Source organism: Pipistrellus kuhlii, unplaced genomic scaffold, assembly GCF_014108245.1.
Source record: "Pipistrellus kuhlii isolate mPipKuh1 unplaced genomic scaffold, mPipKuh1.p scaffold_m20_p_41, whole genome shotgun sequence".
Taxonomy (NCBI): Eukaryota; Metazoa; Chordata; class Mammalia; order Chiroptera; family Vespertilionidae; genus Pipistrellus; species Pipistrellus kuhlii.
In genome coordinates this window covers 517,035-541,157 of record NW_023425542.1, presented here as the reverse complement: position 1 = coordinate 541,157, position 24,123 = coordinate 517,035, and the positions used below count along the sequence as shown (strand labels likewise).

The 24,123-nt window shown below is 39.7% G+C and overlaps 1 protein-coding gene across 3 annotated transcripts in view; it reads left to right on the top strand.

Annotated features, from left to right (window-relative positions):
* The window catches only part of ATXN3 (ataxin 3), a 39,609-nt gene extending 18,291 nt beyond the window's left edge, over positions 1-21,318 (top strand). For 2 of the 3 annotated variants that reach the window (XM_036411603.2, XM_036411606.2), the window contains 3 exons: positions 5,434-5,530; positions 12,487-12,581; positions 16,944-21,318. In XM_036411603.2, coding sequence (XP_036267496.1) covers positions 5,434-5,530; positions 12,487-12,581; positions 16,944-17,035 — 284 coding nt within the window. In that variant the 3' untranslated portion in view covers positions 17,036-21,318. Of the gene's footprint in view, positions 1-5,433; positions 5,531-6,458; positions 6,538-12,486; positions 12,582-16,943 lie in introns of those variants that run through there. The other variant, XM_036411605.2, reaches the window with a different exon arrangement.
* Positions 21,319-24,123: the final 2,805 nt, after the last annotated feature.

The following is a 24,123-nucleotide window of genomic DNA, read 5'->3' as shown; positions in this document are numbered from 1 at the left end:
TGAACTTGTAGGTCTATTTTTTTCACCAGGTAGGGAAAGTTTTCTGTCATTATTTATTCCATTAAGCCTTCAATATTCTGCTTGCTCTCTTCTTCTGGCACCCCAAAAATTCGGATGTTTGTACGCTTTAAGCCGTCCCGGAGGCTCCTTACACTATCTTCGCTTCTTTCTTTTTGCCTCTCTGGTTTGGTGATTTTTGCTTTCTTTCTTTTTTTTCTTTTTTTTCTTTTTAATATATTTTATTGATTTTGTACAGAGAGGAAGGGAGAGAGATAGAATGCTAGAAACATCGAAGAGAAAGTCATCGATCAGCCGCCTCTTGCACACCCCCTACTGGGGATATGCCCGCAACCAAGGTACATGCCCTTGTCCGGAATCGAACCCGGGACCTTTCAGTCCCCAAGCCAACGCTCTATCCATTGAGCCAAACCGATCTCGGCTGCTTTCTTTTTTCTTTTTCTTTTTCTTTTTTTTTTTAATATATATATTTTATTGATTTTTTACAGAGAGGAAGGGAGAGACATAGAGAGCTAGAAATGTCGATGAGAGAGAAACATCGACCAGCTGCCTCTTGCACACCCCCCACCAGGGATGCGCCCGCAACTAAGGTACATGCCCTTGACCGGAATCGAACCTGGGACCTTTCAGTTCGCAGACTGACGCTCTACCACTGAGCCAAACCGGTTTCGGCTAATTTTTGCTTTCTTATATTCCAGGTCTTTGGCTTGATTCTTGGGGCATGTTGATCTACAGTTGAGTTTCTGTATATTCTTTATTTCAGACTTTGTATACTTAATTTCTGGCTGGTCCTTTTCCATTTTTTGGTATTCTCATTAAGGTCCTTGAAGGTTTCACCAAGCTTCTTGGAGGTCTTATCAAATTTCTCAAAGGTTTTTAGAAGATTCTTGAGTAATCTTATAAATGTGATTCTGAACTGTGTGTCGGCCAGTAGTTTATTCTCCTTCATCTCTCCCATTTGTGTCATGCTTCTGTGTTTCCTCATTTTGGCTGCCTTCCCGTGTTGGAGTGGCTTTGTATGGTCAATGATCTATAGGGGTCAGTAGCTTAGCTTCCCCAATCACCTGAGGTGGTCGCTTTTGCTATATATCCCTTTGTGGGCTTAGTGCAAAGTCTTGGTGTAATTAAGCTTTGACTGCTGTTGGTACACTGGGAAGAATTGACCTCCAGGCCAATTGTCTGTGAGGACTGACTGTGTCTATAAAGGAAGAACTGCTGTGGTGGAGACACACCTTGTTTCAGTAGGGCTTTGGTGCTTACTGAGATCATCTCCCAAATGTGTTACTTATGGGTGTGAGGGATTGAAACTGAGCACTAGAATTCTGGTTTCTGGGTCTCAGTGAGGTGCAGTTCAGTTACTGTCTAAGGCCAGTACTGACGCAGAAGCTACAGCGTGAACCACAGTCCTGTCCTCCTTGGATCTGTTTGCCTGAGACTGCAATTTTGCTAAACTGCAACAGAGAGGGCCATTCATATGCAAAGTCTGCTGCTTGGAGCTTGGATGTGTTGTGAGGAATGGAGTCTCAGGGAGGAGTCTAAAGGCCTCACTAGGCTGGGGCATGGCCAAACACACACACACACACACACACACACACACACACACACACACACACCTACACCGCCGCCTCTCCAATGGCGTCCCCGCATCTCGCACCACAGCACAGCAAAGAATCTCAGCTCTGCAAGCAAGCCAGCCTCACTTTCTGACCAGATGGCAGACAGTCTAAAGTCTCTCCCCAGAGACTGGATTTCCGAGAGATCACGCACTTGTTTCTCTTCGGGTTGAAGAAAGCACTGCCCTCTGCCAGCCTGGATCCACCGCCAGCCCTTATGACGTCCTCGCCCTCCTACCTCAGTTTTTCAGCGCTTGTGCCCTGGATTCTCCTCTTTCTCTTTCAGTCTACTCTAGATGTAGGGCTTCCTCTCAGCCAGCTTTCATTTGGTTTTTGGGAGATAGACGTTAGTTTTATAGTTTTTTTTTGGACTTGTTGTGCCCGGCAGCCTTTTAGGAATGTTTACCTACGCCTCCATCTTCGTTCTTCATTGATATTTTAAAAAATATGTTTTTATTAATTTCAGAGAGAGGAAGGGAGAGCGAGATAGAAACATCAATGATGAGAGAATCATTGATCGGCTGTCTCTTGCACACCCCCTACTGACAATCGAATCCACAACCTGAGCATGTGCCCTGACCTAGAATTGAACTGTGACCTCCATTCATGAGTCAACACACTCAAACACTGAGCCACACTGGCCATGCTTCATTGATTTTTAGAGAGAGGGGAAGGGAGGGAGAAAAGGGCAGGTCAGAGAGGGAGAGAGAGAGAGGGAGAAGCATTGATGTGAGATAGAAAATCAATATGCTGCATCCTCCTGAACACACCTCTGCCAGGGCCAGGGTACTGAACCCACAGCCAAGGCAGATGCTTCAACTGGGAATTGAATCCACAACTCTTTGGTGCACAGGGCAATGCTCCCACCAGCCAACCCACGCTGGCCACAGTGTTTGGACAGGTTCAAGCCTTGGACTAATGAGAGGGCACAGTCCTCTCATTGCCACATGCAAGTTCCAGCTTGGAGGGCAGAGCCTTCACAGCTCAATTATAGCCAATGAGCTACAGTTGTAAGCTTGAATCCATGGTCCGAACACATGGCCCCACGTGCCTGAGTGATGTGGGCTTGGTAGAGTTCAGGTGCATGTAATTGAGTAGGATCAAAATTCAAGAGAATATTTTAAACATCTTGACCATACCCTTACTTTGCCTTGTGGAATCGGGCTATAAAATAAAGACACGGCTTGTAGTCTCTGGGAGCAGCGTCCCACTCAGACGCAGCTTTTATTCTCCTGTCTGTCTTTTCTTAATCCTTCACCGCCCCCTCTCAGGGTCACTGAACCTGGCTGAGCTGGCGTGGCACATAAGGTGCCCTGGGGCTGAGTATGCCATGGCCATGCCAGCCCGTCACAGATAACTAGCTATATTTTTATTTCTGGTTATTCCATTTGGTTATAATACTGTACTAACACAGCAATAAACTGAGGTTAGTCTTTGTGGGCAAAAGTGGGAGAACTCTTACCCAGGCCAACTGTTTCATAAATGTATTTGCTGTTGGACCCAAAGGAAGGCCTGGACAGAGAATATAAATGGATTTTGGAAAAAACTAACATTGTGTCTGTGCAACGTATAGCTTGAGTCCACTTTGACACTTTTATAGTAATGTAAGCCCATAGCAGAGGAGAAGTAAGACATATTCCCTAGGGAATCCATGTGGAAGGAAATGTCTGGTTTGTAGCTCTAAGTGGCTTACATAAAAGCGTAAGGAATTTCTTTTGATAGTTTTGTTTTCATTTAATTAATGATTTTGCCTTCTACTTTCTAATGAAATTATTGGTTGAAGTTCTGAAATCTATATGATAAAGACCAGTGGCCCGAACGCCCAAATGCTGGAATGACCAAATAACTGGTCACCAGGAGGTGCATGGAGCACCTCTTAGTCCCACCCCTGAGCCCGCGAGCTGCTGGGTGCTGGGCTCGTGGCTCTTACAGCTCATGGGAAGGGGAGGGGAGGGGAGGGGCTCGCTCAGTGCAGTGGTGTAGGAAGAGCTCAGAAAGAGTTCTTTCTACGGCCCACATAGAAAGAGTTCCAATTCAGGGTTCAGGTTCTGGAGAAGGGCCGCACACAAATGAAGAGACTTGAGAATTGAAGAAATTCAACTTGGCGATATGGGGGCCAGCCGGTAGTCCAACTCTAGTGGGAGAACTATCTGCTCTGGCCCTGCCATCCCCTTTTATTGAGGCTTTGGGGAAAACACCTTAGGCAACATAAACAGAAATTTACATGTAGCCCTTAGGCAGGAAATAACAGAGACTTATATGGGACAAACAAGGTGGAGGCTGCTTCAGCTAACAATATCTCAACTAAAGGTTAGAGCAGTTAAGGTTGTTGACCAGCCTTCCTGGCTTCCTGTCAACATCTCTTTTTTAGTGAAACTGATTTGTTTTCCAGCACAGTGGCTCATGGTGGCGAGCTACTCACGCACAGCAGGTCTGGGTCTCATGCAAATTTGCATGGTAGGCCTCTAGTATCTAAATAAAATGGAGGTAATGGCAGACACCAGCTTTTGCAATTTTAGTTATTTGTGTGTAATTCACTCTCCTTACCACTTTGTTTCACAATTTGTGCGAAATCTCTGGTTGGTGCAATAAATGAGATCATGGAAATATACCGTATTTTTCGGACCATAAGACGCTCTGGACCATAAGACGCACCAGTTTTTAGAGAAGGGAAATGAAGAAAAAAAGATTCTGAAACAAATAGTGTCCTAAAATATTTTATGTGCATTAAAACCCAACATCATAGTCATAAACACATGTAATCAACCCTGTAAAGTAAACAGCAGCATTTAGAACCATTTTAGAGCCGGGCAAGCACACAGAGACCACACAGAGCCGGGCAAGTAAAAAAACTTTTTTTTTTAAAGTATATGTGTAGGCTATATTTGGACCATAAGACGCAGGGACTTTTCCCCCCCACTTCTGGGGGGGAAAAAGTGCGTCTTATGGTCCGAAAAATACGGTACTTAAGTTGTAGGACCCAAATTTTTGAAGATAAAGGAACACAGAATGTGTTTGTTTTATAATCATCTGCTTTAAGTTGGTTCTAAGGAGTTCTATGTCTTTGGAAGTATAAATTTATGTCTAATAAGTTAAAGAGAGCATGCAAGAGTGTTATTAATGGCTCTTCCTCCCTAGTTGGTTGTTGGGCTTAAATTCTCACATTTGCTACCACAGTTGGGTGACAGCTTTGGCTGTAGTGGATACTGGTTAGTTTGAACTGTGTTATTCAGATATCCCCTGAGGCTTTCAGACCCTTTCTTATCTGTCTATATAAAATGTAATATGCTAAGTGTCTCCTCGGGAGTTTGACCAGGAGACCGAGACTTGGAATTTAATTGCTTGCTATGATGTGCGCTGACCACCAGGGGCAGGCGCAGAATGAAAAAGGCCCCATCTGGCAGTCAAGGAAGGGAGGCCCTGGCCAGCAGCTGGCAGCTGGGAAAAGGAGGTCCCAGCTGGCAGCTGGGGAAGGGAGGCGCTGGCCAGCAGCAGGATGGAAGGCCCCACCTGGCAGCTGGAAGGCCCAGATAGGCCTGGATCACAGGGCAGGCTTAGGGCATCTAGTATTTACAGAATAATAGCAGAATATGTTTAAGAAGAAAACATTTTAAAAGCTTTTGTGTGAGAAGGTGGGAGTGGCTGGGAAGAGGCCAGTGGAGGGAAAAGACTTATGTAATAGTTTAAACAATAAAGAATTTAAATTTAAAAAGTCTTTTGTGTGTAATTCACATAAGTATAAATATATTGTTACTTTACCTGGTAAGTAAACTGTTTTTATCCTATTTTCGTTTGTTTTTAGGCAGTTCCAGAAATATACCCCAAGACGTTCCACAGACATCAGGTGCACAGCTTTCTTCGGAAGAGCTACGGAAGAGAAGAGAAGCCTACTTTGAAAAGTAAAGTAGTTGGTACAATATTAAAATTGCATATTCAGTCTTTACTTTGGCTGTTTTTCTATTTGTGAACTTATAGCTTTGGCTTAAACTATTTATTTTATTCAGGATTCTCTTTTTAAAGAAGACTGGTTACTCCTGACCCTGTGAGCATTTGAATGTACTTATTTTAATTTACAACAAATAGCTGTGAAATGGAATGTTGTTTTAGGGAGAAACTTTGCCCCAATATTAGTTAAATTTACATGAAATTGGGTGAAGGAAACCCTGTGAAATTTCAATCATCCAAAGGAAAATGAAACTGGATCAAGGCAAGAACAATGCTTAATAATCCTTTGAATGTGCTTCTCAGTTCCTAATCCTGCAGTGTTCTTCTGTCTGTTCATAGCAAACAGCATGTAAGGGAGGGGGGCACACTTCTACCACAAGTAGAGGTGGTGGCTAAGAGCTCTGCTCATGCGTTCTAGTGCGGTACTGCAGGACAGGCAGCATCTGGGATGTGAGGGTAGACCATAAATCTGAATCATCAGCTCCTGAAACCTAACCGTACCAGCTTTATAAAAAGTGCCCTTAAAATAAAAATTGTATCCCAGAAAAATACCACTCTTTCCAATAACTATCACTCACAGGTCTTCCCTTTATCTTATTGATAAAAATCCATCGTGGAAACTACAACATCTATAATAGATATTCAGATTCTCTGATCCCAGATCACAAATCAAAAGGCCAGTAGCTGAATTTGGCTTGTTAATTACTATACTTCATCAATTCTAAGATGCATATATTCTCACATCTCAATATCTCTACACCTGAGAAGCATCTCAGAATCATATTTGGCAGTATTTTAGTGGTACCTAAGATATTGGAGCTAAAATTTAATGGTGTAATGGAGATAATATTTACTTGTTTTCTGTGTTTGTTTGTTTTTAAGTCACAGCTCAGAAGTATATGAAGGAAAGTTCTGATCAACTGACATCCTCTTAATGTGAGATATTTCTAGTCTTTATTCAGTGATAGATTAATGGATTTAATTATATGTAAAATTTCAAAATAGTGCTTATTGGTACTTCTTACTTCCTTTTAAATTTAACTTTTCTTTTTTAAATATGACAAACTTAAAAAATTCATATAAAAGTATGAAAAGAGAAACCAGCATAATGAACCCCTATTGCCCAGATGTAACAAATGTTAGCACATGACCAGCCTTGTGTTTTTATGTTCCCATCTCCTATGCTCTTCACTCTTCTATTCCAACCTGGGATTTTTTTTGTAACTAATCTAAATTATTATGTTATTTATCCATATTTATTTCAGTACGCCTCTCTAAAATATATGAGCTTATTTTTTTACATAGCCAAATCATTGCCACACAATACTATTTTATAGTATCATAAAATATCTAGTTAGTATTAAAAATAACTTAAAACCACTTAATTACAATAGATAAAACTAATATCCTAGAAGTTTTATTTTAAGACATAACAAAATTAAAAGAAAACACAATTCTACTTTCCTTTAATAACTGATGTTAGTAGTATTTGGTACATTTTCTTCTGGTCACACAGACACACATATATATTACTTGTACCCATTTTCCCCTAATAATAAGTGTTCTTACTATTTGTAAATAAGCTATATGATACTTTGTAAAATTAAAGTATGTATCATAATTTATATATGAACATTTTGATTTTTGCTATTATAATTAACTAGTGGTCCATTGCACAAAATTCGTGCATAGGGGTTGAAGGGGAAGGGTGTCCCTCAACCTGGCCTGCACCCTCTCCAATCTGGGACCCCTTAGGGGATAACTGGCAGTCAGACATCCTTCTCACAATCCAGAACTGCTGGCTCCTAACTGCTAACTCTGCCTGCCTGATTGCTCCTAACTTCTGCCTGCCAGCCTGATTGTCCCCTAACTGTCCCTCCTTGCCTCTAGCCACCTCTGCCTCGGCCCAGCATCGGGACCCAGGATTCCCTCTTCCAGTTGACGACAGGCACCTGGGATCTGGGCTTCCCTCCTTCTGGTCAGCTATAGGTGCCCAGGCCTGCAGCAGTCATAGGGGATGGTGGGCAGATGGCTTTGCCTGAACTGCAGCTGCTAGTGCTGGCGCCTGGGACTATGGGGTGGGCAGCTTCTCCGTCTCCCGGGCACCGCCAGCTTCAGGTACTGGTGCCCAGGACTTCAGAGTCGGTGGCTTTTACATTTACCAGGCTTAGCCAGCTGTAGGTGCTGGCACCTGGACCGCAGGTGGGCAGCTTCTCTGTCTTCCCTGGGATGCAGTGTGGGTGACTTCTCCAGCTGGCTGTGGCCTGGATCATGGGGCAGGTGGCTTCTTTGTCTCCCAGGCCACACCCAGCCTGAGGCGCTGGGGCCCAGCTTCTCTGTCTCACCCAGGACATGAGGCAATGGACGTGAGTCTTCTGCTACTGTCTACGGCCTGGGATCACAGGGCAGTCAGTTTCTTGGTCTCCCAGGCTGCAGCTAGCCTCAAGGTGCTGGTGCCAGACTTCTCAGTCCTTCACAGGCCTGGAATGGCAGAGGGAGAGAGGGGATTGGTTGGGGGTGCTGCCATGTTTTCAGGTTAATTTGCATACTCACTCTGATTGGCTGGTAGCATAGCGGAATGATGGTAATTTGTGTGTTTCTCTTTTATTAGTGTAGGTAGTGCAACAAACTATCCATGTACTTACTGACTGGATGCCTCAAATCTATCATTGATTCATCTAATTATTCTGAGGATGTCAGATTTTTTTAGTAAAAGAACATGATCATTTTTAAGGCTTTGGTACAGATTTCTAAACTGCTTTCCAAATAATTTCCAAGTGATTCTTCTACCATGTGTTTTTTCAGACTTTGTGTTTTGTTTTGTTTTGGTTTTTTTTGCCAGAATAAAATTGTCCAGGCATACTTAATAGAGATTCTACAAAATTCACAAATACATCTAAGAAAAGGAAGCCATCTTTTAAAGTATAAAAAAATCCCTCTCTTATTTAAAAAATGTAAAAGATTGTTTTGGATCAGAAATGTGGAATTTTCAATACATTGAACTTTTTAGAGTGGGAAGAATAATGCAGTAGCATTCCATAATGACTAAGTAAGTTCTAATAAACACAATGCCAGTGATAACTAATGCAGATGGTTTATCAATCCTGTTCCCTTTCATGATGGCCGAGCGTCGGTATAGCTCCCTTCTGGTTGGAGAGTGGTTGATGGGGAGGAAGATGTGCAGTGAAGGTTTCCAGTTTCAGCTTTTCATCCTCTCCCTCCTGGTTTGATCTCACAAATATTGGTGGGGTTCTGGCTGAGGTAGCTCTGTGGTTGAGCATTGTCCAATGTACCAAGAGTTCACTGGTTAGCTTCCTGTTAGATGCCTGGGTTTGGGGCTTGATTACCCAGTAGGGGCTCTCATGAGGCAGCTGATGATATTTCTCTCATCGATTTTTCTATCTTTCCCTCATCCTTCCTCCCTCTCTCTCTCTCTCCAATCAATAAAAACATTTAAAATAAATATTTTTATTGATGTCAGAGAGAAGAGAGAGGGAGAGAGGAAATCATTAATTGATCCCAACTCTGGCATGTGCCCTGACTGGGAATCAAACCGTGACCTCCTGGTTTCTGGGTCAGTGCTCAGCCACAGCTATGCTGGCCAGGCTCAATAAAAACAAACAAACAAACAAACAAACAAAAATACTAATGGAGAACTAGAGATTTAGAGTCAAATGTTGCTGAGTGGAGTTAAGAGCTAATTTCTTTTTAACATTGACTAGCAGCCAAAATCATTTAATAAAGGGGCTGAAAACTAATATTTGCCTTTCACTAGAATTTCTGATTATTAAGCCTAGATGGGCCTCTGTCTCTTCTGCTTCCATCTTTGGAAATGTGGCTGTAAGCTTCTCGAGTTAACTCTTCCTGCTGACCCTCTTCAGACTGACCATGGTGCTAACTTGTTACTTATTAAAATTTATAGGTTTGGTGGGAGTTTTTGTTTTTTGTAGGACATCTGAAGCTTCATACTTAACGTATTCATTCATGTAGCATAAAAATACTGTTAAAAATCTACCTGTTACAAGCTCATGTGTTATGAATGAGTCATTAAATTTTTCATAGCCCGTATTTTTTTTCCCCAGTAATAATCTCTAAACCCATTTTACCCATCGTAGAACCCCAAGCAAAACTATTATATCAGCTATGTCGTTACAAAACCTGCCTTCACTCACTTTATGAGCATAAAATTCGGCAAGGTATGCAAAACTATTTCATAAACTGTAAAGTGCTCCGCAGATATTTGTTAGCCTGATTAACGTCTTCTCACAGGTTTTCTCTAAAATGATGCAGTTTCTTAATTTAAAAAGTGATTCCCAACAAGTACTATTTTTGTGGTCATGAATTGCTTTCATTTTTAAAAAAATATATATTTTATTGATTTTTTACAGAGAGGGAGGGAGAGAGATAGAGAGCCAGAAACGTCGATGAGAGAGAAACATCAACCAGCCGCCTACCGGGGATATGCCCACAGCCAACGTACATGCCCTTGACCGGAATCGAACCTGGGACCCTTCAGTCCGCTCTACCACTGAGCCAAACCGGTTTCGGCATGCTTTCATTTTTTGATTGCCTAACACTTGAGCCACTACTCCAGTGGCATGGCTTGGTTAGAGTTCAGTTTAAGAAAGATAAACTACTTAGAGATGTTTTTAGCAGAAAGTACTTAATTACAGAAGGTAAGGCCTCCCGCAGTCTTAGAAGGAGCTGAATATAGACTGTAGGCCAGGCCTCCAGAATTCCAACTTGTCAGAAAAGCTTTGACCGCTACCCACGTTGAGATAATGGGGAATCGGCATAAGGAGTTTAGGAACACACTGCCTGAGCTCTGATCCTGGGATCAGGAAACTGCCACCACAGCTGCCCAGACTTGAAGACTCAGGAGCATGCAATCTGGCTGCACTGCAACTGCCGTAAAGTGGAATTCTGGGACTGGCATCTCCATGACTTGACTTGGTGCATACAGAGAACAACGAAAGCAGCAGAGAGATTGCTGTGCCTCATTTCTGCCATTTAAACCTCATGCAAACACTTTAAAAGCACTCCTTTTCCAGAATCCGAGGTCTAAAGCAATTTAAGCATGTCACTTTTTTTTTTTTAAAGGTAAACTCAAAATTTATTTTTACAAAAAAAAAAAAAGGAAAGCCTTTTTCTTTTCAATAAATAAACCATGAGCCATAATCTGCCCTTGTGCCATACCATATTTGACTTATCTGATTTACACAATGGAATAAATATTCTTCTAGCAGAAAAACCAAAAAGCAGGTCATCAGTTGCACAGTATATCTAGGTAAGCACACAAATAGCTGATTTAAGCATGTCACTTTTAGCTTTTCCGATTCTGTGATACAGAAGGCACAGTGGGAATGGATGCTGAATGCTATTTGAGCACTTTCTATCTTACGGTGTCATCACATATTAAAGGTGTTACAAGTGCTTCAAGATTGGCAGTTCATTTACTCACTTCTCATGAATTTAAAGTAGAATAAAAGTTGCCACTCTACACAGTCGCTGTCTCACCTGTCACTCCCTTGCATTCTGATGTGTTTTTCTTGAGTGGAAGAAGTGGGCATGGAGAGATACCTGATGTGCTAGGAAATCCACATAATTCACAACCTGTCTTTCTTGTGCCACATTCCAGAGTCAGAGTATGCTAGTGGGAGTATACTGCCCACGTGTACATCATTAGCCTACACACCAGTCATAAACATGTGCAGATGTCAGTATGCTTGCTCCAAGACCAGTAAGGAGAAAGTGAGATTCTCCACTGGTTGAATTTTCTTTGTTGCTCATATTTAAAACACAAGATTAACTGGGACCCTAGAAAAAATGTGCCATTAATAGTGTTACTGCTAATTTTAAAATTCTGTTTCCTTTAAAAATTTTTTTATGCATTTTTTGAAAAACAATCTCAGATTGTTGCTATTCAGTTTTTTTTTAATTTTAGCATATATATGTATGAAATCATTTAAATATACATAAATGCAGAAATAGTTCACAGAGCTCCATGTACCCATCACTGATTCCCAGTTGTCACATTTCTGAACCATTTGAGAATAACTTGCAGACATGATTTCTTATTACATGTCAACACTTCAGTGAATATTTTCTAAGTACAAGGACCTACCTATTACACCATCATAACCATCATGTTTAAATGTCTTATGACATTGTGTCTCCTGCTTAAAAAAAATAACAGGAGAACTTATTTTAATGTAATAGATATTACTGAAACTTGGTTATGTATATTAAATAGTTTACATTTCTTGCATTCATCAAGTATTTGATGAGTGTCTACTAATGGCTGGCATAGTTTTGTGCACTGGGCAACAAACAATATAAGGGGTGTACTCTTGTTAGCTTACATTCTAAAGAGGAAGACAGAAGACACCAGATGGTGATAAGTTTATGCTGGAGTGAAGTGATGGGATAGGGGGAATGCCAGGTGGCCACTGAAGAGGGTGGGCAGGAAAGCTTATCTCTGAGGAGATATGAAACCCAGATCTGAATGACAGGAAGGAGTCCTTCATAGATCATGCTTATGGTAATATGAGATGCTTTACTTTCCTTGAAGTGCTTATTTTCAGTGACCTTCCACAATATCAAGGATCCTTAAACCAACAGATTTGCATAAAAATAGCTGCCAGTGAATCCTTTTGTACAGTGTGTTATTTTGTGGTTAAAAATACCTGTCTATATATTTCTCTGATAAATGCACATTTTACATCCAGATTTTCTAGGCTCGCACTGGTGATACTTGAACATAAATCAGACTCATTGCTCCTGCATCCTGTTGTGGTGTTCTTGCCAGTGACTTTCGTTTTGGGAACCCATTGTTTTCCATGTGAATAGCGCTTCTCATGGCTCTTTATTCTGAAGGTTGGTGTGTTTGATTCTCTTTTGCATGTTTCAGGCAGCAGCCGCCGCAGCAGGAGGACCCACCAGCACAGCTTTCGCACCCACGTGAAGCACCCACCACAGGTTCCAGAGCGGTTGGCAGTGACACAGGTACACCTCCGGCTGTACATCACGGTCATCACCTCCACACTATTTGACACACAGACTCTGTGATTTTGGCTTTACAGGCTGTTTACTTCTCTCTTTCATTGTATCGAATTTTTGAATGAATTTATAATCTAAGTTTCTCTGGATTAAGGAGCAGGCAGACTAGAGCACTCAAAGAATATTTTTCTTTAAAATTATGATACCCTGCCACGTCACAGTAATTAGTACATTCTATGCAAGTTCTTCAGAAGTAATGAATATTGATAGGTAGAAAATAAATACATTTTAACCCCTGGACAACTAAAACCACCTAAGTGTAGTCTAAGTAGCAACAGGAAGTCTAGAGTTACATACCAGGCCTGGGTGTAATAAGTCTTAAGTTTTGGTCAAATATAGTTTAGTAGAAGTTGAGTGAAAAACTGTATATGACAAAGGACTTCTAAGCAGAATGTGTGAAGAACTCTCAAACTGAGATAAGAAAACAACTCAAAAAATGGGCAAAGGATTTGAACGGATACTTCACCAGATAAATATATGGGTGACAAATAAGCACATTAAAATGTGCCCAACATCACTCATCATTGGGGAAGTGCCAATTAAAACCACAATGACGTGCCATTACACACCTTTGAGAATGGTTTGCTAAAGAAATAAAATTGACAACACAGAGGCTGACAAGGGGCAGAGCGACTGGGACTCCCATACATGGTTAGTGGAAATGTAAATGGCACAGCCATTTGGAAAACAGTAAACTGAACCACGTGAACTACTGGTCCCATTCCTAAGTGTATGAGCCAAGAAAAAGAAAATGGAGGTTTTCCTAGGAAAAATTTGCATGTGAATCCTTAGATCAGCTTTATTCATAATTGCCTCAAACTGGAAACTGCCTAAATGTTGTCTTCCTGTGGGCAAATGGATGCACAGCCAGTGGCACAGCCAAACAGTGGACTGTATCAGCAATGAAAAGGGGTGAACTGGCACTGCTTTCCACTCCTGCCAAGTACAGCTGTCAGCCCTGAGCATTCTTACTAAACAAACGTAAGAGTCTGAACGGTAGAGAGAAGACAGACGCGCTAGGAAGCCAAGAGCAGAGGAATGACAGAGTGGTGAGTGGCCTGGGTTTTCTTTTTGCCTCATCTGCCATGGACCTTGTGCTGGAGAAACCACAGGTGCAAACCAAGAAAAAGTGCCGAGGAAAACCTGTTCTGTGTAGCCACAAGGGACCACCCAACAAGACAGAAACTTTTTTATAATAAACACCTTAGTCCAGCCAAACTGGATGAGGTAAATAAACTGGCCCTACTGCCACCTCACCTGTGAGCAGAGGCCACGTGGAAGCCTAGCCTTGTCTCCCCTCTGGCCACGGTGGTGTTCAAGAAAGGCAGGCGGGAACTGGGATTTGTACTTCCTCCGGGAGGCAGCAGGGCCGCCTTGCCGTGATGTCCGTGGTCGTAGGGATCCTGGACTTGCCCCAGCAATAAGAGGCGTCCCTCTGGCTTCCTGCCTGGGGGGCGTCAGGGTTGTCATTGAGGCTGGAACAAGGCCACTCCCACAGTGTCGGTGAGAAACAGTAACAAGGCCGTCCTACCTCCCAGTCACGTAGACATCAGTGGAGGGCAGTGGGAAACCAGGACTCCCGCAGGTGTTCAACAATCGGGATCACACTAGCCCTCCCCTATCTGGCAGCAGCAGGTTCGCATCCTTTCCCCCCACTGGTGCTGTCAGAGGAGGCCTGCAAAGAGAAGATTTAAATAAGATCCACAGTCTTCTAATATCCAGATGTCTTGGAGTCAATCCAAAATCACTTGTCATACCAATAATCAGGAAAAGTTCAACTTGAATAACAAAAGAAATTACTAGACACCATCACCTAGATGACACTGATGTTAGAATTTCCTGACAAGGATTTTTAAAGCAGCCATCATAAAAATGCTACGATGAGCAATTACAAACATGCTTGAAACAATGAAAATTTGGAAAGAAAGAAGTTATAAAGATCCAAACACAGCTGGTATAGCTCAATAATGCGTCAACCCATGAACCAAGAGGTCATGGTTCGATTCCCGGTCAGGGCACATGCTTGTGTTTCGGCTTAATCCTTAATAGAGGGTACAGGAGGCAGCCAATCAATGATTCTCTCTCATCATTGATGTTTCTAGCTCTCTCCTCTCCCTTCCTTTGAAATTAATTTAAATTTTTTAAGGAGAACCAAGTGGAACTCTTTAGAACTGAAAAATAATAACTGAAATTTTAAAATTTAGTGGATGGACCCAACAGGCTAATGGAAGGACAGGAAGAGTCAGTGAACTTGAAAACAGAACAGAAATCTCCCATTCTGCTCGCTGGTGTGGCTTAGTTGGTTCAGCCTCATCCCATGCACCAAGAGGTCACAGATTCAATTTCCAGTCGGGGCACATGCCTGTGTTGCTGGCTCGATCCCCAGTAGGGGGCATGCAGGAGGCAACAGATTGATGTTCTCTTTTATTACTGTTTGTCTCTCCCTTTCCTTCTCTCTCTCTCAGAATCAATAAAAACATATTTTTTTTTTTAAAAGAAAAGACATTTCCCATTCTTAGCAAAAGAGAGAATTAGACTAGGAAAATTAACAGTCTTTAAGACCTGTGAGACTATAATAAAAAATGTACTAACATTTGTGCCATGGGAATCCAGGAAGGAAATGAAAAAAGGGATGGGGCTGAAAAAGTATTTGAATAAGTAATGGCTGAAAATTCTCCTAATTTGGCAAAAGATATAAACCTTCAGATTCAAAATGATCAGTGGATCTCAAACAGGATAAATTCAGGGAAATCCATACTAAGACACACATAGTCTAATTTCTAATAATGAAAGACACAAAAAAGAAAATCTGAAGACAGCTAGAAATAACCCACAGTGATTTGCATGATAGCAAATTTCTCATCTGAAATCTTGGATGTCAAGGAAATGGCACATTTTTCAAGAGCTGAAAGAAAACTCTTAATGTAGATTTCTATATCCCATCAAAATTTCCTTCAATAATGAAGGGGGGAATTAGAGACTTTGTCACATTAGACCTACTCTAAAACAGTGGCTAAAGGAAGGTCTCTAAACAGTAAAGAATCTTGGAACATCAGGAAGGAAAAAAGAATAATAGAGTAAAAATTACAATATTGATTTGATTTTTAGTGTGTATTTACAAAATATTTAAGGCAATTTTAAAAGGGAGAGTAAAGGGATAGAAAGGGAGGTCAGGTTTCTGCATTTCTTTTGAACTGGTACAACCACTCTGGAAAATAAATATCTTGGAAGTTTCTCACAGCCCAGCAGTTACACTCCTGAGCATTCAGTACAGAGAAATGAATACTTCTGTCCATGTAAAAACCTGCACACAAATATTCATAGCAGCTTTATTTGTTATAACCAGAAACTGCAAACAGTCAAGATGACCTTCAGAAGGTGAATAGTTAAGTTAGTACATCCACACTGGAATTCATTACTCAGGATTAAAAAGAAACTAACCATTGATACATACAGCAAACTTGGATGACTCTCAAGGGCATTATACTGAGTGGGGGGAAAAAAGACCTCAAAAGTGCTTATACTGTATTTGTATAACATTCTAAAAATGACAGATTCAGAGCTTAGTGGTTACTTGTAGTTAGGGAAGGTAATGGGGAGAGACGTGGTCATGAGTATAAAGGGATAGCAGGAGGCAGATCTGTGTGGTACTGTAGCAGTTCTGTCTGGGTGGCGGTTACACAGATTTGCACATATGATAAAATACCATAGAACTACACACAACATTGTACCGGTGTTAATATCCAGGTTTTGGCTTAAGCTATACTTACATAAGATTTGGTGAAATTGAGCCCAAATGTACCCAGGTCCTGTCTGAATTATCTTCGTGACTTCTGTGAATAAATTTTCAAAGCAGATTTTTTAAAGTAATGAATTGTTGATATACACAACAAAGTTAAATCTTCTTCCACTTAGTGTATTTTGCTAATGAAGAGGCCATACTCAAAAGGCTCCATCCATACTGTATCGTCCCATTTATGTTGACATGCCGGGATGGGCAAACTGTAGGGCAGAGAATGTAGCAGGGGTTGTCTAGGATTAGGGGATGGAGATTGGCCACAAAGGGGGAGGGGATTTGCAGGGGACAATGAGACAGTTCTGTGTCTGGTGTGATGGTGGTTATTCAACTCAATGCATTTGTCAAAAAGTACAAAACTGTAAATGAGTGAAGTTTACTATTTTAAAATTTAAAAATCAAAAAGGAAACTATGGTAGTCAAACAAATAACATTTTCTAAGAGTTCATCTTTTGATGACTGATAATTTTCCAGAAATATCTAAGAAATATGTGTAATTTCTTTCCCCACAGGTGATACGAGTGAAGAAGACATGCTTCAGGCAGCTGTGACCATGTCTTTAGAAACTGTTAGAAATAATTTCATAACCGAACAAAAAAAATAATACCTTTCACAAATCTCTACAATAGTCATACTTTCCAACATTGTCCTGTATGATTAAAGCATAGGGTCTATTTAGTAATGTGTCAAAGAGAACAAGGTTCAACAGAGGAAATAAGACTTTTAGGTGGTCTGCAAACAAAAAGATGAGAAAGTAAAATAATGCATCAGTTGTGGGACTAATAATAATCCTTCAAATACTAGCTAAAGAGGCATCCAGCGGTTACAGAAATTAATAATAGTTTTCTCAATGTTCCTTTTTCATTTTTGAGTGTGCAATATCTAACATGTCTAAAATTAGGGCATTTTTCTTGACTCTTTTTGCAGACCAACTAATAAGCTCTTGCCACAACTTTTTCTATACATTTTGTTTTCTTTTCCTCCCTTCTGTGTAGGTAATTGGCTCACTTTCATCACTAAATACAGTAGTTGTTCTATGTCTCGTTAACTAAGATAGCCTTTTAGGACAGGGTCTCTTCTCTGTGTTGATAATAGTAACGGTTCCAAAAGGATAAGTGTTCTCCCTCCACCTATGTATGGTGCACTTGGATGTTTTCTCATGTTATTGTCTCTGGTCACAATTTATCTGCTACCTGGTTTTTATTACTTTTCTACAACTCTTAAAAGATGGCAATTTTTCTTGAGGTTTTCTTTTTGAAGCCCTCCAAAGTGGGATCATTATGTCATGATTCTGGTGCATTCCTAAACTCTCCAGTCAGCTCTGCACAAGTATTTAAGAATAAATGAGCATTTCTGAAATGTGTGAGCATATCCTTTCCCAGATGCTTCACGAATGTGTTCTCGGTTGTGTGGGAACTTGGCAGCTGTGTCTAACCCTCTACCCTGCACGTTTGTTTTCCTCTTTTCCTGGTGAGAAAAACAAGCACAGTATGCCAGCAAGCTTCCTTCTGTTGTAAGACAACATCTAGTACCCACCGTGAATGTGTGCTAGACAAAATTTGGCCTTTAATTTTAGTAGCAGATCCAGTTTATGTTTTTCTCTTGTGATGGAGCTGTCTGTTTTGTTTACAGCTGGGTCATGGAATGTAGATGGATGCCAGCTTCTGCTGTCCAACTTCTAATAGGTATAGCTTGCCAGAGATGATGATATGGAATATGAAAATAATTTACTCACAAAATATATTTAAATTTATACTGTGCTGTAACACTTAATTGTTTAAAATAGCTTAAGAATTATAGAAGTCGCATAGAACTGAATGGGTCTGTAAATAAGAAAGTCTTTAGTTTTGATAAATATTCTTTGGGATGACCAAAGTTTCTTGCTGGGTCAATACAATGGTATGATTTAAGTGAAAATTAACCAGGTCTCTTTGAAATGGGTGTTTTAGATTCTGTCATCTATTCCGCATCCCTGATCCTCCATCCCCTTTTGAAGCTCTTTTGAATGTCAAATTGTTTATAAGCTAAAATTTAAGAAGACATTGCAGCCAATGATTTAGAAAATTAAAGTATGGTATGTTGCCACATTGGTGTGTGGCTGCACACATTTTATCAGGGAAATTTTTTTGATCTAGGATTTATTGCTAAGTGAAAAGAGATGAGAAAATGCATTTTATTTATGATTATGATATAGCTTTTTCTTGCAAGAGACAGATATTTTTAGTCATTATTTTGTGCCAAATGAAATCTTCTGAAGTTTCCCTTACAGAAAATTAGAGTTTTACTTTAAAATCTAGTTTTCTTTTGACAATTGAAAATGTTTCAGAAGAATTATAAAACTCTAGAACTACAAGTGATGTTAGAGTTTAGTACCACTCTCTCAAGACTTAAAGTCAAAATATGTATTTGGCCTTTATTTTTTCATTGAAAATTTACTTTAAAACTCTTCATTCACTTGAATTGATTAGCTACTTACTATAAAAATGAGAGGACGAATATACATAAGTTTTAACCTAGATTTATAAAGTTTTTATATTACCACCTTTGTCGAAGCCTTTAGGAAAATATAGCACGACAACCTTCATTTGCTAGGGATTTTTTTAAAAGCAAAGTTGAGCACACACTGGATTCGTTTGAATGTGTTTGTTTAGTTTGTTGTTACATCGTTATATTTGGCAGGCAGATCCCAAATCATTAGTAAAGTGCCATCTTATTAGAACTAGGTTAAGTCTAAGTGAGCATTTAAATTCCATTGATTGGCCAGTATGAAAAGATGCTGATGCTCATCACCACAGTATCAGAAAATGTGAAAGTTACAGAAAGCTATAGATCACACATCAGGAACTGCCATTTACTATAAAGAACCTAGAAGAAAGGAACAAGGAAATTTACAACTGTCCTGCTAACAACTTTATATTAAGATTTCCATTCTGTTTCACCAATTGGGAACACGTTAATGTTTAATATTTAAACTATTGGTATCATTTTTCTAATGTATAATTTGTATTACCAGGATAAAACACATACAGTGGCAATGCTAGTGTTAGAAGCAAAGTTTAAACAAGCTTTGGAAATGCCACTTTCGTATTTTGAGATGTCAGATTTAATAAATAGTTACTTATGTTTTAAATTTTGGAATAGTTAACATCTAATCTAAAACCATCAAATTACATTTTTACAGTAATTAACTTACAAATATTTCAGTACTGTAAATTATTTGAAGTGATTGCAGTAGGTAAACTATATTTCAGCTCCAATATCTTGACCAAATAATTTACAATTCACAGAATATTTAAGAAGGTGCTTTATTTTTCTTTAAAACTTGATTTTGGTTAAGTATGACTTTATTCATGCCAAAGTTAATGAGGAAAAAAACCTCAAAACTAGTTGAGACTCATTTGCAAAACTACCCATAATCCACATTGTTTCATACTATTAAGTTCAATAAAGTAAATTTTATTCTAGTCAGAGCCTACATCACATTTTTAATGTCTGCTTGTTTGATACTATACTTAATATATCATGCTAGTGCCAAGATTTACTAAATGTCTTAAAATTGGCCCATTGGACCTGTCCAAATTAAAAAAAGAACTGACTCAATAAATACACAAAATATAATAATTGCAACATCTTCAGTTGAAAAATCTTGATGTTTTAAATTCTTAGGAAGATTCAATAATTAATATTGATGGCTTCCTATTAAAAACTTGACCTGCAATTAGAGAGGCCTCTGACCTCTACTTTCAAAGTAGAGGGGCCCTCACAAGTATGGACATGTTATGTGTGTGATCTTACTTAAGAAAAATCATTGGATCAGCTAATCTCAGTAGTGTAGACAATTTTAAAAAAATTTAATCCTCACCAGAGGACATGTATAGAGAGAGAGAGAGGAAGAGAGAGAAACATCAATTAGTTGCCCTCTCTGTGCTCCCTGAATGAAGATCAAACCCTCATCCCAGGCACTTGCCCTAACTAGAATCAAACTGGCAACCTTCCAGTGTATGGAGTGACGCTCAACCAACTAAGCCACACCAACAGAGCTAATATTTCAAATAAAACCCTCCTTTGTTTCTAGTCTCTTTATAACCAGTATCTTCTGCTAAAGTGAGCTGTCTTGTATTTTTTAGTCTTACTACACACATAACAGAAATACTTTTTTTTGCTCCATTCTGCTTTCATGAACAAAAAGATTATTGACATGGTTGCTTAATTCCTGAATTTTGATTTTTTTAAATTTGAAGGAAACCTTTGCTGTTTTTATTTTCCCCAAAAATGAGCTGGCATTTTAAGAATTATCATAATACTAGTAACATACTTCTAAATTAACAGTAATTGGCATGTTAAATTAATAATGAATCATATTTTACAACTGTGGACTCATAGACAGGAGTGGGAAGCAATAGTGGAAATTCCTGACTTATTGAGGAAGCACTTCAGTTTTCTCTGGCATAGTTTAAAGATGAATGTTTCTGGGAATGTTTTTAATGCTTTTTTTTTTTTTTAAGAGCAAAATGTACATTTGAATGTGGTTATCTACTTTCTACAACACTGGATTACTAGAAATAATTTTTTTTAAAAATCAGTCTTCTATCTAAACTATTTGAAATTCAAGTACAAAAACATCTGAAATAAAAAGCACTGTCTTGGCCATGACACAAGTGCACTGTGATGGTGCCATTTGCTCAGGACTCAACTTTGCAGCCCTTATCTGTGCACCTGTCTGAGTCTTTTGCCGTTAGTACACACCCAGGCATTCCTGTCTGGTCCTTAGCAAAGCTGGGCTTCCAAATCACTGTTGAACACAGGATTCTATTGTTAATGTGGATGTTCTACAACTGTATTTTAAATATCAAAGATTATTAAATAAAGGTAATGTTTGCTTTTTTATTTGTTTTTGTGTTTATTGTTAACTCATAGCCTTAACATTTAATGTTTGGTTGGAGGACCAGCAATGGCTGTACCACCCCGAGAACTTCATAAATGCAGAGTTTCAGGCCACACTCCTACCTCCTGAGAGCTTCTTTTTAACAGGATCCCTGGGGATTCCAGTGCAGAGTGAGGTTGGAGAAGCATTATTTTACAGACTGGTGATGACTATATCAGGCCTGGGGAGGCCCACCGACACTGTGTCAGCTAACTGCTGCCAAAGGGCCCATCATTACTAGAGCCTCAGATCTTTTCTCAGAAGCGAAGCATCCCACGTTTTTATTTGAAATTAAGTTTCGAATGTTGGCTCAATTATTTTTAACTTGGGGCCAAACCACATGATAATTTTTAAGAGTGCTGGTTTTCTCTTATTTTATCCAACTCTGGACACTAGAATCTAATAATTAGACTCCACCTGGACAGATAGGATCCTAGGATTATGAGTTTGTATATCTATTTTAGCCTTAATTAGGGTTGGGCACAAACTTCAAAAAAATTTTTCAAATAGATTATATAATCTTTTTAACAATAGCTTGGTGCTTAGAAGGACCAATTCATTGAATTTGGATGCCACCAAATGAGTGATCTCATCAACACTCACCTGTGGGCCTTGTGAAACATGTTGATTTGAATGCCTATTTCATGTTTTCTTAAAAAAAAAATATATATATATATATATATATATATATATATATATAAATATATTTTATTGATTTTTTTTTTTTTTTTTTTTTTTTTTTTTTTTTTTTTTTTTTTACAGAGAGAGAGGAAGGGAGAGAGATAGCTAGAAACATCAATGAGAGAGAAACATCAACCAGCTGCCTCTTGCACACCCTCCACCGGGGATGTGCCTGCAACCAGTGTACATGCCCTTGACTGGAATCGAACCTGGGATCTTTCAGTCCGCAGACCGACGCTCTACCACTGAGCCAAACCGGTTTCGGCTATATATATTTTATTTATTTATTTATTTTTAATTGATTTCAGAGAGTCAGGGGGAGAGAGAAACATCAATGATGAGAATCACTGATTGGCTGCCTCCTGCACACCTCACACTGGGGATTGGGTCCAAAACCTGGGTATGTGTCCTGACCAGGAGTCAAATCATGATCTCCTAGTTCGTATGTTGATGCTCAATCACTGAACCACACTGGCTGGGCCCTATTACATGTTTTATAAAAACATCTTTTATTAAAGGGAATTTTGGGGTTATCCTTACCCTGAAGATTTGCATATTTAAGACCCTTTAACCATTTAAAAAAAAATTATCTGTATTGTTGGAAGTATTACAGGTGTCCTCCATATCTCCCCCATCTTTTAACTATTTGGTATCACCAAATGCTCAAAATTCATGAGTCCAGCGACTTCAGCTTGTCCTTTTGACTTTCCCCCTTGACTCACTGTAGTCCCACTTCAGTCCTATGGAAGGCTGAAGAAGCTAGTGGGCGTTACAGATCTTCAGATAAACCCTGGCCTTTCCCAGCTGCAGGCACACTGTAACACTCCTTGTCTCCTTTGCACCCTTTGAGTTCTTGCTCCTCTAGTTCATTTGCCATCTCCTGCTCCAAGGAATCTTTCAGCTGGACTATCACTGTGCTGCGCCCTCTTCTCTCCCAAGGTCGTTCCAGTTCTCCCTGTGTCTGGAACCCCAGCCACCCTTTGCCTCATAGGCTGCTAGAGAGAAGTGATTCCTGTCATTCATTCAAAAACATTTGAGCGCTTGTCTGTGCTAGATAGGGTTCTGGAAGCTTAGAAACAGCTATGAATAACATGTCTGCTCTCATGGGCTTGTAGACTAGTTGGTTGATAAGTAGAGGGAACACTTAAATTAATAAACTAGGCTTTATACCATGTTAAGAACTGCTTGTTCTGTTGAGAGGAAGACAAACAGGATGATATAATAGAATGTGACTGGGAAGGAGGACTGCTTCCGAGTGGGTTCAAGAAAAGCTTCTGTAGAGGTGACATTCAAACACCAAAAATGATGGAACATCCATGCAAAGGTGTGGTGTCACCAGACCTGCCAAAGGACACAGCAAGCATGATGGCCCTGAGGTGAGCAGAGAGAAGGCTGAAGAAGCTGGTAGGTAGTGGACAAGAGAGAAAATTGGGATGACCTTGATTTTGGGAAGGCAAAATCTTAACATGTAGGGTTTCATAAATAAAGGTATGAATTCTATTTTATTACACCAAGCACTTTGGCTCCACTTTCTAGAATATTCCCAAGCCTTTATTTTTATTTTTTTTAAATCGCTCTAGCTGGTTTGGCTCAGTGGATAGTGTCGGTTCTGAATGGTCCTGTGTTCGATTTCTGACCAAGGGCACATGCCTGGGTTGCAGGCTCAGTCCCCAGTGGGGTGCATGCAGGAGACAGCCGGTCAATGATTCTCATCATTGATGTTTCTATTGCCCTCTTCCTCTCTCTCAAATCAATAAAAATGTATTTAAAAAAAACCTTTTACGAGGCTCATCAACTACATCCACCAAAGAGCATGCCAGTGTTCACCTTAACCCAAAAAACTGGCTGAATGTCCAACACTAAGGATACTGTTTAACCAATTGCAGATTAAATTTTAGTCAAGACTCACTACCCACTTGTGCATTTTCTTTTTCTTCCTGTTGATTCTATGCAATTATTTTCATCACTATCAGATGATTATGGTTCAGATTTGAAACCTTAGTATCATATTTAGTTGTTAAATCAAATCATCAACTATAATATAGTGGCTAACATCTGGATCTCTCCCATTTATTCCCTTTTTGTCT